This window comes from Rhinolophus sinicus, chromosome 12 (genome assembly GCF_057876585.1).
Source record: "Rhinolophus sinicus isolate RSI-liver-muscle chromosome 12, RSI-T2T, whole genome shotgun sequence".
NCBI lineage: Eukaryota > Metazoa > Chordata > Mammalia > Chiroptera > Rhinolophidae > Rhinolophus > Rhinolophus sinicus.
Genome location: NC_142512.1, coordinates 57,731,105 through 57,746,827, shown reverse-complemented (window position 1 = coordinate 57,746,827; position 15,723 = coordinate 57,731,105). Strand labels below are relative to the sequence as shown.

The following is a 15,723-nucleotide window of genomic DNA, read 5'->3' as shown; positions in this document are numbered from 1 at the left end:
CAAATGTTCCACTATGAACCAACCCAGGGAGAAGTAATGGCTGCTGCTGGGCCTGTCTGGATGCAGAGTTAGTGTCTGAGGCTCTGGATACACAGTTCATGTTTGACCCTGACAAGAAGAAATTAGCCAGCGTGAGCCTAAGAAACACTCGATGAGAAGACAAAGTTGATTCATCAGACTTTGGCTTCTAGCCCCGTAGAGTAACGGAATGGAGGTTTGTGCTCCTGCCTTAAACAATTGAAAAACTGGATGAAATACATGGAACGAAGGTTCCAACGCTGGAAAACAGGCCTGGGAGGGGTAAGCGAGCCGGGCGCAGCCCCAGGACGCCTCAGGGCACAGCGGGCAGTGAAGCCCCACGGAGCCACCTGTCCAGGGAGCCCAGGAGGTTGAGGTGGGGGAGCGGTCAGCTGGAATTTGAGGAGCTGGGGCAACACAGGCGGCTCCGGGGCTCTCCAAGGTCCCCTTAAGCCAGGCTGATCGTGAGCTGCACACACAAGAAACTACCTGAGCTGAGAGGAAAGAAACGCTTGGAAGGAGAAGGCAGGACACTCGCAGGCCCACGCAGGCTGGGCCGAGCCCCTACCCACCAGAGCAGTGTGGCTGACAATGAGCTTGTTCCAGACCTACCACGGGCCTCGAAAGGATCCAGTTCACCTCAACCAACCTAACAGCCACTGGAAGCAGCTGCCGGCACGGTTAGAAGGAATGTGACAAAACCCAACCCCCACTGACGAAAATCTCACCAAGCTTGGCATCCAACAGAGAATTACCAGGAAAACACAATGCACAGCTGCAAGAAACCCAGTCAGTACAACCAGACCCAGACGTGCCCACGACGACGGAGTCAGCACACGGGGCCATGAAGGAAGCTGCGGCTCTCCACGTGTCCCAGAAGGCAGGGGACAGGCAGGGATGAGAAAGACAGAAATGCAACTTCAGAAAATAAACCACAAGTCTGAAAAGAAGAATTGCACTGAATGCAACAGCCGTGGCGGTAGAAACCCCCAATAATAAAAAGGGAGAGGTTTAAAAAGACCTTGCTCTAAAGAAATGCTCCAAGACTAAGGGGATCACATGAAAACGAGGAGCCTGTTCAAACAGGGTCCTGCGGGCCAAACAGGGGACACTTTGAGCAAGAAAGAGGAACACTGACGTGAGTGGATTACAACATATTGGGGGGAAAGGACCCATGAGTCTGTAGGGCTGTTAGAAAGAGCAGGGTGCGTAAGAAGGAAAGGGGTTCTTTTTGCATCAAGCCCAGGTGATGAATGCAGGGAGAATAATGGGACCAGACACGCACCCTCTGACAAGTCCCAGAGTGACGCTGACGAAGGCACGGAGGGAGGCTCGGGAAGCTGGGCTTCACACATCTCCAAGCCCGAGGCCCCAGGTCACTCACTAGCTGGAAGGGGACACGCCTCTCACTGGCACATCTGACCTCCTGGAGGTCACCCCTGAACCCAGGAATCAAATCAGGGTCTCTTTAGGGGACCTCTGTGTGCAACACAAGTGGCCACATCAGCCATGCCATGGCTGGGCCAGGTCTAACCCTGGGACAAGCCAGCTCACCCAGAATGCAGAATGGCATTCAAGACAGCTGCCCTGAGCTCTTAAAACATCAGTATGTCGTGAAAACAAAAGGCGGGACTGAAGAATTATCAACACAGTGCACGAGCTTCTCAGCCCCGCTCAGCAGAAAGGCTTCCAAGGACATCCAGGGCCACCTGAGGAAGCTGAGTCCACACCGGCCCTCGGGGTGGAGGTGGCACCATGGGTGTGAAGAATCATGGGGTCCCTGCACCTCACTCAGACACGAAACAAACACCAGCCCACAACTTGCTTTCTGCCAAGAAAATAAATGATACACAAACAGACACACACTAGCAGAGATGAGGCAAATGGTCAAACGTTGGTAACTGATAAAGCTGGGGAAAGGGCCGGCTGGCTATACTGCTCTCACTTTGGTCAGGCCCATATTCATTCTTCACGATAAACGCTGCGGGGTAGAGGAAAGCAGTCCGTGCTCCATGCTCTCCAGGAGGACGCTTCAGAGACAGGATGCCATGCGAACACGGTTCCTAGTCACTGAGATCACTGAGGAAGCCAAGGGCCAGCCCCGCACAGCCACTGCTCGCGGGACGGGGCAGCCCTCACAGGACAGGCGCAAACCCCGGGGGCCTCCACGTGAGGGTCCCACACGCATCTCGCACTTCGCATTCCAAGACGCAGGCCGGGCCGCACTCGACTCTGAGCAGCCACTCCCAGGTGACCCACTCACATTTAAGGTGAGTTAGACTTCTGTGCTGCAATCACAGCCTGGTCACCACTCCTGCAGGACGGCCTAACCTGCTGAGTGACACTCAGGAACTGGCATGTGGCCATCACGAGCAGGAAGGCCAACACTCACTCTAGTGGCACAGGCTATTTCGCTGAGGGCTTCCCATAGTGCCAGGCCCGCTGACGGGTCTGTTTTAGGGGGAACCGAGGCTGCGTCTGAAATCTCACCATAGATAGACTGTCCAGAAAAGGGGTTCTGAGGGAGGACGGGCACAGACTTTAAGGTCACCTTCAAGTATAAGCCGTGACTGAGGATGGCTCCCAGTGTGGGCGGAAAAGGGGCCACAGACTGAACCCGACAAACTCAGGGGAGGCCAGACTAGTGGGCCCTACAAACCCAGAGACCAAAGGAACCACAGGGTGGTCGGGACATAAACGTTCCTCACTAAAGCAGGTCATGGAGGTGGTCACGTCCTAGGCCTGTAGCTTCCTTGACGAAGGTCAGTCTTGACCGGAAGTGGCCTGCCTGCTGTCTTTCTGCATCTCAGATAATATACCTTTGCAAAGTCAGAGTAATTCTCTTTTCCAGACTCCTCAGGGCATGACACCAGGAACCCCTCATTGTTATCTGGTCCCCCACATACCATCTCTCTGTGCTGTAAATGTTCATTATTATCTACCCCGCACCCACCAATGTGAAAGAAGTATGTGTCTCTCCATCTTACTTTTTATCCAGTCCCAGAGATTTCCCCGCTTTGCTTTCTCCTGCCCCTTTAACCTCCCACCCATGGATTCCACGTGACCCCCTTAGTCTCCTCCTTTGACCCCAATGTAAAAAATAAACTGCAAAACTGCCGTTTTCAGGAGCATTTTCTCAATCCATTGAGATTTTGCTTCCTGGTAATTGTTGCCAGGTTGGCTCAAATAAACACAAAAATTATCCACAGGTTTGGACGTTTCTTACGGCAACACCAGCACGGGCAGTGGCCTCGGCAGTGGCCTTGGCCCGAGCCACTGTACAGGCTCCAGTCTTTCAGAAAAGCTAGAGGCGGAAGGAGGCCAAAACGAGACACGCTGAGCACGAAGGAGGAGAGGCTGGTATTCACGAGCCACGTTAAAAAGCCACTAAGAAAAATGAAAAGGTGAGCCCCAGATGGGAGGAAATGCTGGCAAATTCTATGTCTACAAAGAGCTTGTATCCAGAATACAATGTAAAGGGCACTGACAACTCAGTAAGAAGACAGATCATGAGCGTTTTTAATAAAAAGATCTGGATAGTTACTTCATGGACGAAGACAGAAGAGATGCGAAGGCTGCCCGTCGCCAGGGAAATGCAGGCTAAGGGTCACGACGCCCCTCCACACCCAGGCCCGGAGCTGCTGGGCAGGAAGGTGGCCCAGCACCTGCAGGAAGGTCTGGCAGGTCTTAAAGCGACAGAAGCCGTGGGTGGGGCGCAGCAGGGCCATCCGGGCAGTCAGCCAGGAGGATGGGAAACGCTCGTCCACACCAAGACCTGGGTGCCAGCGTTCACAGCAGCTTGGTCCCAAAGAGCCACAAGCTGCGGCAGCCTCCATGCCATCACCTGGTGAGCACGCGCGGCAGCCGTCCCCACACGGCAGCACACCGCAGGACACGCGCCAACATGTCACACCAAGAGACAGAAGCCAGGCCCAAGACTTCAGAGTGGCCACCCACATGAAATCCAGAAAAGGTGGCGCTGCGCTGCGGTGACCGAGAGCAGAGCCCGGGCTGCAGGCGGGGGCGTGGGTGTGGGCGGGCCCCACCGGCTGCCTGATCGTGGCTGCAGCCCCTCAACCCTCTGCGGTCACCAGAGCCCATCAGTCTCCACACGTGGACCAGCAGGCTCTTCCCACGCCAGGTGAGCCTCAGCAGCTGGAGAAGACGGATGCGGGTGCCCTCCACACCTCTGGGCCACAGGTGCTGACCTCATTCGGTAAAACAGGCACACGGCCACGACGGAGGGACGAGCCTCCCCACTCAGCCACCGAGTGTCACCAGACGAGCCCTTTACGACAGTGCATGTTTCCAGGAAGACACAAACTATGAGAAATTCGGGTTTGTAAAGCTTACCTGTATAAGTGACGATCGTGAAACTAAAAATAAAGAATTGAAAGTTAGTTATTTAAATTATCTGGATTTTTAAAGTAACACAATAGACAGTGATATTAACAGTGAGAAAGCTGCCCAGCAGACGTTTCTGAGGCCAGGCCGGCCTCTCGTTCCCAGGACGAGCCCATGTCACCCACCGCGAGCACGTCACCCAGTCCCCTGCACGTGATCTCACTTAATCCTCACGACAGCCTCACTTGGAAGGGCAACGAGGCACTGGGGGAGGAAGAGGGTCGCCGGCCAGGGAGGCGTCCAGCACTGACCGGGACATACCTGTCCCTTAGGCGGCCTCTCGGGGAGAACCAGCCATGCCCACCAGGTTGAGGGTGCGTTTCCTTCCAACAGCTTGGAAGCACCTGGCACCATCATGCAGCTGAGGTTCACGCCTGTTCATACGGCTGGAAGCCAGAGCTCTCCAGACATGCTCTTCAATTCTCACAAAAACTCAGGAAGTGCTGCTGTCATCACCCACACGTGCCAGTAAAGGAACCCCGGGCCCAGCGGCACCTTCCCTGACTCTGCACCATGACCCAGAGCCACACGCTCGCACGATGTCACGCTGAGGCGAACATGCCAGGCTGCACTTCGAGCAAGCACATTGACGCTTTGCCAAAACCAAATTTGGCGGCACAGACTGAGAAGGGTCTGAGATCGAATATTTTAACACGTTGCATACGGATCACGAGAATCTTCACGAGGGATTTAAACCCTGCCGTACGCAACGTGTTAATATGAAAGCAGTTATTTCCTCGTCAGTGACTGACGGCATCCTTAATAGCAAGGCCCACCGTTCATGCTCTACCTCCTTTGAATCATAGGGGACTGAGACCTGAAAAACCGAGGAAAACACACACCTTCTCCCTGCAGCACGGCACACGGCAGGTTATGGTGTCATTTCAGATTCATGGTTCCCATGTGCAGACCAGCGGGAATCAAAGGCTTCCGGGCTGGTGCCGGGGCCACTGCCCAGCCACCCACGGTCCCCCTGAGAACAGGCTGCGTCCCTGAGGGGGTGTCAGGCAGCCCAGGAGGGTGGCCCGAGCAGCTGCGTGCAGCAGCCCAGGCCAGCCCTACGACCGGGCCTTGTGGACACTCAGGCCACGTGAGAGGTGCTCTTCCTTCCTGCCCCTCAGAAGCCCTAGGGTGACACAGGGGGGTGGGGGGTGGGCAGCAAGTGCTCCCGGTGGATGGGGCCCCAGGGCTGAGCCTCTGCAGGATGCTTCCTGGGCATCAGGCCCATCCTTCTCCCGGGGCTAGGAGGGTGGACAGGGCTCAGGACCCGCACACTCACCTGCTGGTGGATCTGCTTCAGACCGTGCAGGGCTGACTCGTCCAGGAAGTCTGCGACGGGTCTGCACAAGCCAAGCACAGCATGAGACTGCGGGCGCCCGGCTACCCCGCCTTTGTCCGGAGCCCCACCCCCTCTGCGCTCGCCTGCAGGGTTCCCCAGAAAGCAGTGTCCACCTAGCGGGTGGCCGTAAGGACCAGATCGGTGATGCCTGGCCGTGTGGCAGTGTGCTGACGACACAGACAATCCTGCAATGAGCACAGAGGCGCCGGGACCCTGGGGTTGGAGAGCAGCTGGCTCGCAGCTGCTGGGGTGACCAGCTGCTCTGAAAATGACAGGACCGGCTGAGGCGAGAGCCCTGGGACCCCCAGGAGCTCACAAGGGGCCTCACTGCTGGCCTCAGGCCTGCTTGCAAGGCTGGCCCTACGAGCAGCGTCCAGGACTTGAATTTCGGAAGGGTCCCTACAGCTCCCTGGTGGGATAAGGGTGACTGTGCCAAACTGTACGAGCTACGTGGTTTCTAAGCTGGAACCTGGAACTTGGGAGGTGCAGGGCGAGTGCCTACGTGACCAGCCCCAGCAGAAACCCGGGCGCTTCTCAGATCTTCACTGGGGGATGACACCTTTCCATGTCACACCGGTGCTGGGCTTAGGGCTGCCCGTCGGCCGCACTGGTCTCCTCGGACTTGGCCTCGACCAGAGAGGCTGCCCACACGCCGACCCCCCACCCGCAGGGATGCCCTCAATGGACTATGCTGTGACTCAGGCGTGTGGTAGGGCAACCACCTCCCGGGGACTGCAGGTGACAAGAGGGAATTGCCCACTGACACTACGCAACCCAAGACAGTGTTTCTTAGACTGGACACTGAGAAGCAGGTCACAGACGCCACCACGTGCTGTGAGCTTTGACTTCTGAGCAGAGACGAAGTGAGCGGCTGCTGAGGAAGCTGCCTTGCGTGCAGCTCCATCGGGTCCCCTGCCCTGAACTTTCCTGTTTAATCACGAGCTTTACCAGCTGGGAAGTTCTTAGTGGACACCTTCAAATCTGCATTCTCTGGTATTTTAAATGATCAAAAGTGGCGAATGACTAAAGGATACTGAATGTGAGCTGCTCAATACCACCTGTGAAAGCCTTTGCTTTCATGATCTAACTCTACCTCAGAGCGAGGTGATGTCAGGATACAGCTACGGCCACTGCCCAGACACATGTGTCCGTCAGTGTCCAGGCTGACCCCCCAACCACCCAGCAAACACACGAGGACTCGCTCAAGGCTCGGATGGTAACAGATGTTTTAGCGCTGAAGTGTTTTTACATGAAGGGACGCACTCTTCCCTCAGACACATGCTACTGCATGTGCAGGGGCCTGCACGACAGTGTACACGGAACTGCCCTCTGCACTGGGAACCAAAACACGCGTGTGCCTCGCTCACTGCCGCGGCCCGGACCTGTTCTCTGTGGTTCACCCACATGTGGTGGTGCCTACACTTCACGCTTGTGGCCGCCAGTGCCCCCGCCTGGCTCCCCGACAGACAGGCGGCAGCTCCATCAAAGGCCTTGACGACGCAGAGGACAGAGGACCATTGACCAACTTCTCAGATAAAGTTGGGCCCCTGAAGACGGCTCCCCACACAGATCAACACACACAAATATGCAAGGGCCAGCTGGCCCCCGGCAGACGTCTCCTACCTGTGCTCCCGCACCGCCAGGCCGCGCAGGCTGTGGGCGACCTCCGCGCAGGCCAGCACGGCCCCATGCCGCGTGTGCAGGTCCGGGCTCTGCGTCATCGCCAGCAGGCGTGGGAAAACTGCGAAGGACGGCAGGAGAACACGCCAGCTCAGCACACACGGTACCGTGTCAGCTCCCAGACTCAGACTCCAAAGGGAGAAGGGCACCCACTGACAGACAGCCATGCGTCGGGGTCATTATCGCAACACCCAGGACTTAACCTGCCGTTGCCAACAGGCCACAACCCTGGGCACCCACGGAAGTGAGCCACCTTGGGACGGAGAGCGCCTCTCGCTCCCCAGGTCCCGGACACAATTGGGTGGCCTGGGGTGAGGTCAGAGAGGGTTTTCCAGGTCATTTCTGTGGTTAAGTGTCCGGCAGGGGCCCTGCCTGGGGGCCGAGCTGCAGGACCCCGTCACACCCAGGGCGCCTCAGGCCCGGGCAGAGAAAGCTTCTAAGGCTTTTGTGCTCTGGGGGGAGAGCAGGGTCACAGCATCCTTGCAGCCAAGTGGACAGTACAGATAGAGCCATGTCCACACTGGCGTGCAGACACCACGGCCCCTCTCAGTTTCCCCAAATGCACAAGAGCAGCCATGCAGAGGCTGTAACAGCAGGCGGCGTCCAAGCCGGGCGATTCTGACACAGGTGTGCCAACATGGCAGCTGGCAGCCGTCAGTGCTGAAGTATCAGGGAAGCCCCTTATCCTGGGGCCACTAACGCTCCTGAACTGGAAGAAGGGATGGTGGTGAGCGCCCTACTCGGGCAGCAGATGACAGACTAAACATGAGTGGGCGTCTCATGAGCCTCCTGACATCAGGGTGAATTAACAGACAGAAGCCCAGGGGCCCTGGAACTGAAGTCCCACACGTGAGAAGCCAGAGACGCCCACATGACCAGGCCGCTGGTTGCTAACAATGTCAGCAGGAACAGGGAGCCTGGAGACACAGGCTGCTCCCTACACAGAGGCCAGGTGCGCGCGCAGTCCAAGGAGCCCAGGCCGGAGGTCAGGCCGGCTCTTTCCTCGCTGGCGAAGCAGCGTGTGCACCTCAGGTTTGGCCACTGCATCTGGAGCAGGATGGCTGGGGCCGAGCTCTGCGGGCCAGGAGAGGTCCACAAATACGAGACGGCCGGCCGGCGGCCCCTAGGCTGCGAGCCGCCAGGAAGCAGCTTGGTTTTTAATTCATTCCGTTATGAATTCTTCCACTTGCTTTCAGCTCCCTGGCTTTGGGACCAGCAGGTGGCCCTGTCCTCGGCTTTGTGGTTCTGGTGCACACGTGTGTGCGTGTTTGTGGTGCAAACATTTGTGGTGCACGTGTGTGCATGTGTGTGGTATACACCTGTTTGTGGTACCCATGTGTGTTTGGTGTGCACATGTGCGTGCATGTGTTGCGCATATGTACGTGTGTGGTGCACACGTGTGTGCGTGTCTGGGCCCGCAGGACGCTGGAGCACACCTACCATGAGCGGCGCTGTACTCAGGTGCCAGCTGGACCAGGTTATGCAGGGCCTTCGCTGACAGCTCTCTGATGACCCTGGTGGGGGCGGGGACAGAAAAGTGTTAGTTCCTTCATTTTGATGATTCCAGCTTCAGGCAACTCATGAAAAGAAAAGAGGGAGCGGCTGGTTAGCTCGGTTGGTTAGAGCCTGGCGCTAATAACACCAAGGTTGCTGGTTCAATCCCCACATGGGTCACTATGAGCTGCGCCCTCCTTAAAAAATAGGGAAAAAAAAAACAGGATGTTCCTTATTAAAGAGAAAGAAAAAAAGAAAAGTGGAGAGACGATATACACGAATTGTCAGCTGGCCACTGAGTCAAAACCACTAATGAAAATAAACACACAAACAGTAAGAACCTCTGACTGTGACAAACAAGGAAGAGAGAATTTAAGAAATACAGCAAATAATACAGCAAATAACACAGCAAATAGACGCAGGCCCCTGGCTGGGCACCACTGCCACCTCCAAGGTGCTGGATGGCAAAGTGTGTCGCCACCTCCCGCACCCCAAGGGATCTGGCAGACGGGAATGCCCGGAAAACCAGGAGAAGACCTAAAACTACAAACTCTGAGAAGAAAACAGAAGAGCTTCATGATGGAAGATTCATTAATGATTTCTTGGATATGACACCAAAAACACAGGCAACACAAGTAAAAGGAGAAAAATTGATAATAGATAAAGGGGACTACATTAAAATTTACAACGTCTATCCGTTGGAACGGGAGAGTATATGTGCAAGTCATATGCCTGATAAGGGTTGGCAGCTAGAATATACGGAGAACTCCTACAACCCAACAACAACAACAACAACAAATAAACAACTGTATTTTAAAATATGCAAAGACTTGAAGAGACGTTTTTCGGAAGATGAAATACAGCTAGCCAATTAAGCCATGAGAAGAGGCTCGGTATTAAGAAGCATCAGGGAGACGCAACCAAAACGGCAATGAGATGTTACTTCACACCCGTTAAGATTAAAACAAACAAACAAACAAACAAATAAAAAAACAGAAAATAACAAGTGTTGGTAAGGATGTGGAGAAACTGAAATCCTTGGGCACTGCTGGTGGGAATGTAACATGGCACAGGCATTAGGAAAAACAATATGGTTTTTGAGGTTCCCAAACAAATCATAAATAGAATTACCACGTGATATAGCAATTCTACTTCTGGGCAAACAGCCTAAAGAACTGAAAACCTCGAAAAGGTATTTGCACACCCATGTTCACAGCAGCATCAGTCACAACAGGAAAGAAATGGAAGCAACCCAAAGGTCCAGCAACGAGTGAATGGTAATGAAAATGTGACCTGTCCATACGACGGACTATTATTCAGCCTTAAAAAGGGAGGAATTCTGACACCTGTTACACCATGGCGGGACCTTGAGGGTGTTATGCTCAGAGAAATCAGCCAGTCACAAAAGGAGGAATAATGCATGGTTCCTTGTGAGGCACTAGAATAGCCAAATTCATAGAGACAGAAAGCAGAATGGTGGTTATCAGGAGAGATTCAATCGGCTTTGTAAGCCATGAGCACACTTTCTCATTGTGGATGTTGTATTTTAAAATAAGTCTTGAGAAGCAATGTAAGTTCCTGTCTTCATACGTGATGCATTGGTCAGTGGTCTGTCCCAGTCTTACTTCTGGAGACCTCAGGTCTGGTCTGTCAGGCATGTAATGTTCCCGTGTGGACACTGTCACGTTGCGAGTACTGGCGCATGGCCACGTCCCAAGGGCTGGATGGCTTGCAGCTGCAGGAACATGCCTCATCCCCTCCCTCTCTTGTCCCTTGAGTGTATTGAAGGCTTATAAACCCAATGGAATCTCTCCTTCAGAAACAAAATAAGAATTCCCATTTGACAGGTAAGGTGATAAAATACCAGCACTAATTACACACACACAAAAACGCAAAACCTACCCGTCCCAATGGTTGACCTTCATGGCGACCAGGTGGTCTATCAGCGGCTGTGTGTACTCGGGAAAGCCGGCAATGAACTTGCTGAAAAAGACAACATTCAGAGCCGGTGAGGACGTGAAGGAACAGGAACGCACACACGCGACTTGTGTAAAATGGTGTCGCCTCTTTCAAAAAGTGTCCCATGAAGTTAAGTGTACAGAAATCCCCTTGTAAGTATTCAGCCGAGGAAATGAAAATGTACATGTAAAGACTTCTACACAACTGTGCACGGCAGCTTTATGAATCAGACCCCCAAATTCAGAACAACCTAAACGTCTGCGAGGGGAGCTGACAGATAACCTGCAGGACAGAGGAGCACTGAGCAGCCAGGAGGAGCGAGCTGCTGACACACACACAACACACGGCTCTCAAACAGCGGCGCTGAGCGGGAGGCGACGCGGTTACGTTCTTCCTGACGCCACGTCCGTGGTATGTGGCCGAGGTGCCCTCTGCACCCGACGAAGATGTTGGCTCCCCAGGTGTGTGCTGTCAGCACTCACTGGGCTGTGTGCTTCATGCAAGGGCAGTGGTGGAGTTTCAATTCCGACTTAAAAATAAAGGCAGGCCTCATCTCTCGAAAATACCATGGGATAATTTTTGTAAATAGTCTCCAAGTGGTCCAGGCCCTTCTAATCATGACCCCAATCCCAGAAACCGTAAGAGAAGAGATCGGCACAAACACAACCAAAAAAGAAAATGGTCAGCCAGGAAAATCACCAAAAACAAAATCAAAAGATAAATACGAGCTCAGAGCAAAATTTGCAACTGCTACCACAAGCAGAGCCTTGCATACAAAGGAGCTCTTCCAAATTCATAGGAAACACCATCACCTAGCAGAAAAATCAAGGCAGCTTCTGGCAAAGAAAACAGACACAGCTCAAGCCCATGGGTGACGTCCAGCCTCCTTCACACAGGCGACACCACGGACACCCCTGTCCGGCTGTCAGAAGCCAAAGCAGGGCTTTGCAGCGTTGCAGGAAGGGTCTGGAAGCATCCAGACACATGCTGGGGACAGAATTTGGTGCAGGGTATTAATAACACATAAACGCTCTTTGGTCCAGCAATTCCACTTCTGTTCATTCATTCAGATATAACCACACAAGTGACAACGACCATACACAAAAGACTCACTTCACGTCATCTCTAAAGCAAAGACTGGACAGAAGCCAGCAGCCAGCGGCCGGGCAGGATTCTAGAGAATCGCAGAGCAGCGACTGGCGGCCTCCGAAGGCCACTACCTGAGCCCTAGTCCGAGCTCTGGCACCACTAGTGGCTGACCTTGGAGGAGACGCACTGCTGGAACCATGGGCCCAGGGACACCCGCACTCAGTGCTCAGCATCTGAGACCCCAAGTGCAACCCAGAGGGCGTCCACGGGAGGACGAGGGCGAGGGGGTGGCCTGGGGGCACAGCGGGGGTGGTGTCACAGCAGCAAGAATGCCTCCAACAGCACTTTAGACAGATGACGGCCAGAGGGCAGGGCCGGTGGCAGGCTCCACAAGTGTCCGGGACAGTAAGAGCTGGGTGAAGGCAACAGCTGAGCGGACAAGCAGGATGAGGGGCGTTTGAGGGCTAATAAGGATGCACAAGTGACAGAAGTAGGTCACCAACCGGATGCTGGGAATAAGAGAAGGAGAAGCAAACCTGAGCTGACAGGACGGCGTGCTGTTTGCTGAGCCAGAATGCACAGACGGAAACAGTTCACTCTGAGGTGTCCTCAGTTTGAAGAACCCAGTGGACAGAAACGTGCAAAATTTTGATGGCAAGCAAACTGCTAGAAGGCAAAATATGACACCACGTTTTAAGGAGGATGCACAGGACTGCAGATGTCAGAAATCCGAGCAGGAAATCTACAGCAGCAAGAGGACAGACCTACAAAAGGTCTCGCGGCTGCTGGAAGACAGCCCGGGACACACAGACGTCCACACACCCGACCAGGGGCTGAGCCAGGCCGGCTCAGGCCAGCTGGCTGCTGAGCAGAGGCGTCTCAGGGACCCGCGGGAGGCTGCTGGGCGAGGCCAGGGGGCGGAGCCACCCAGGCTCAGGGGCCGGAGCCGGACACACGCCTCGTGACCCCATTGGTGCACAGTCCAGAAAAAGCGGAGATCGCACACTGAAGGCGGGTCAGAGGCTGCGAGGCTGGGACATGAAGGGACTTTCTGGAGTGACAGGCGGGGGGGTGGGGGGGGCGGCTGCCCAGATGACCGCAGTGAGGGTTACACATCTGCCAAAACCCCCATTTTACTTTATGCAAATTACATGTAGTAAAGCAGGTGTGTGAGGATAAAGCTGATGCTTTAAGAACGGCTTTGTCTGAGGAACTGAGGGTGCTGAGCAAGCAGACCAGACAAACACGTGCAGACGGTGAATCTGACCAAGGACCTGCATCCAGAATACACGCGGAGGTCCCCAATTCTCAGTACGCAGAAAACAACTCACTGGTCAGTAAGCAGGCCACACATCTGTCAGATCCGCCCGGGAAAAGACGCGCAGTCGTTGGTCGTTAGGAAACAAACTCACGCATTCCTCCCGCACATCCACGAAAATGGCTAAAATTATAAAACCGGCCACAGCAAGGCCGGCAGACGTGGAGGAAACGGGACGGTCAGCGCAGGTGTGCTCGCGAGGGGGCCGCCACTTTGGAAAAGCATCTGGCATTTTCTTAGACAGTGAGGATGCTACCAGTCCACTCCTGGGCCTTTAACCCACAGACGTGACGTGGCTGTCCCCAGCAGCAGCATTTGTAACAGCCTCAAACTGGGCACATCCAGCCATCCCCAGCGGTGAAGGCACTGAGGACGGAGGGGCCTTCAGCGCACACACACGGTGAGGGCAGACCCAGGAGAAGTGAGAGGGGCAGGCGAGAAGCATGTGGACCCTGCGACTCTGTCATGTAACTTCAGAAAACGCAAACCAACTCGGGGCTGGGGGCCAGTCGGTGGGTTGTGGTGACAGAGATGGCATGCGTCAGACTCCATCAGAACTCCCCCAGCACACACGTGCACTTTCCTGCGTGTCAATCACACATTAAGAAAGCTGCTGACGTAAAGATGGAAACAGGATGACTTTGCTGGTGCCCCCGCCACACACACACACAGCACAGGGCAGGCCTGCATCTCGGCCTCCGGCGTGTGCCCAAAACTCTGACCTCAGACACCTGCAGTTGTTCCAGGCGTGCACCCCTCGCAGCCCACATGCAAGCTGAGGCCCGACCCCCAAACCCGCGGCACTTTCTCCTCCCAGGGCACCCTGCTGCACGTGACCCCAAGGCGACTCAGATACCCCTGGCTCTCGAAACCCCTCCACTCTTCTGACAACACCCATGCAAGGGTGGAAGGTGACCTGCCTTCCATCCTCTGACCGGCCCTGGCCATGCGGGGCTCTTGACCATGCCCTTCCTTCCAGGTTCCAAAACACAGCCCTAGTGACACGTTCAAATTGCAGATGTGACCATCAAACTGCGTTCCGCAGGCTCAGGAGTCCCCATTCCCCAGCCGGGCCCTGCTGGCTCAAGACCTGTTGGACCCTCCCATCCTGGGCCGTCGCCCCCACACTAGCCTCCTTGGCCACACCCCCCCTTTTCCTCCACCCACAGTCCTGGCTGACAATAGGGCCTGGGCGTCTGTCCCACTGTGGTTGCAGCCGTGGACCCGGGTCCCCATGACCACTGGGCCCCGTCCTCACAGACCACCTCTTGCCCACGGTACGTGTGCAAAATGCATGGTGACAGAAGACCCCGAGCCAGGCCAGGGTCCGCCAAGCCCTCTACCAAGTGCAACAACGAACCACACATTAGAAACCTCAGCAACAGACTCACAGGCCCAGGTCAAAGCTGCTGGTTATTTACCCGAGGAAGTCAGGGGAAGGAGGGGTGTTATCGGCCCATGAAATCTACGTGCAGATGTCAACGATGGAAGAAAACGAAATGGAGACAGGCAAAGAGGTCAGGCACAGGAGGCCTAGCAGCAGGGAGGGCAGGAAAGGGTACCAACAGTGCAGGGTCCTCGGTCCTGGTCTTTCCGGGGGGAGGCCAAACGCCACGTTTTCTAGACGTCTCCAGGCTGCTTGTCTGTGGAGACGCAGGGACTGCACAGCCTGCATGGCTGGGCGGTGGTGTCTGCCCTTCCTACAGACATGGGTCAGCGGGCTCTAAAGCGCCCGCGTGCTGCAGATGCGTGAGTCAGGGAGCCGCACCCCCTCCTGTTAGCGCTGCATCAGGTGACGTGCGCATGTGGGAAGCCATTTCCCGGGACCTCCGTCACTGAGCAAAAGGTCCAACGTCATTTCTGCAAAGTGCAGTTGGGGGTGTGAAAAATTAATTCCTGACACGGCTCCATGAATCCTCTTCCTTACTGAGCTCACACACACACTGGGCACAATTTCAACTTGGGAAACGATTTCACTGACTCAGAAAAGGAGATGCAGTCACTTCAAATCCACGATGTCATTCTGGGACTTGATGCCCACGTGACAGCAGCACGACGACACCCGTCGGCAGCAGGCCGTGCTCAGAAGGACGGAGCAGCGGAGGTAGCACCGAGACGCCAGGGGGACAGACAGGCCACCGCACAGCGGCTGTGTGGGGTCCGCTCCCGACACTGTCACCTCCTTAAGAAAGGACCCGATTCTCCATCAGGCCCACTCCCGTCTCCAGGCCACCCGACCTGCCACTGTCCCTGTTCTCTAGTTTCACACAAGTGGAAGCACACAACATGCCCTCTGGGGAGTAACGTGAACGGAGTTTCGATGAGTTTGCACTTTAACTTTCACACATAAGTTACAGTCACTCTTAGTGGACCTTCCAGGACGACACAGAAAATGGCCGACATGGATTTTTTCTACATCTAA

At 55.1% G+C, this 15,723-nt stretch overlaps 1 protein-coding gene across 1 annotated transcript in view; it reads right to left on the bottom strand.

The window, feature by feature from the left end:
- Window positions 1-15,723, bottom strand: part of TBCD (tubulin folding cofactor D) — a 135,282-nt gene that overhangs the window by 31,355 nt on the left and 88,204 nt on the right. Inside the window, exons 18-22 of the mRNA XM_074319596.2 lie at window positions 10,838-10,918; window positions 8,882-8,955; window positions 7,385-7,502; window positions 5,702-5,762; window positions 4,372-4,394 (exon numbers count right to left, since the gene is read on the bottom strand). Coding sequence (XP_074175697.2) covers window positions 4,372-4,394; window positions 5,702-5,762; window positions 7,385-7,502; window positions 8,882-8,955; window positions 10,838-10,918 — 357 coding nt within the window. The remainder of the gene's footprint in view (window positions 1-4,371; window positions 4,395-5,701; window positions 5,763-7,384; window positions 7,503-8,881; window positions 8,956-10,837; window positions 10,919-15,723) is intronic.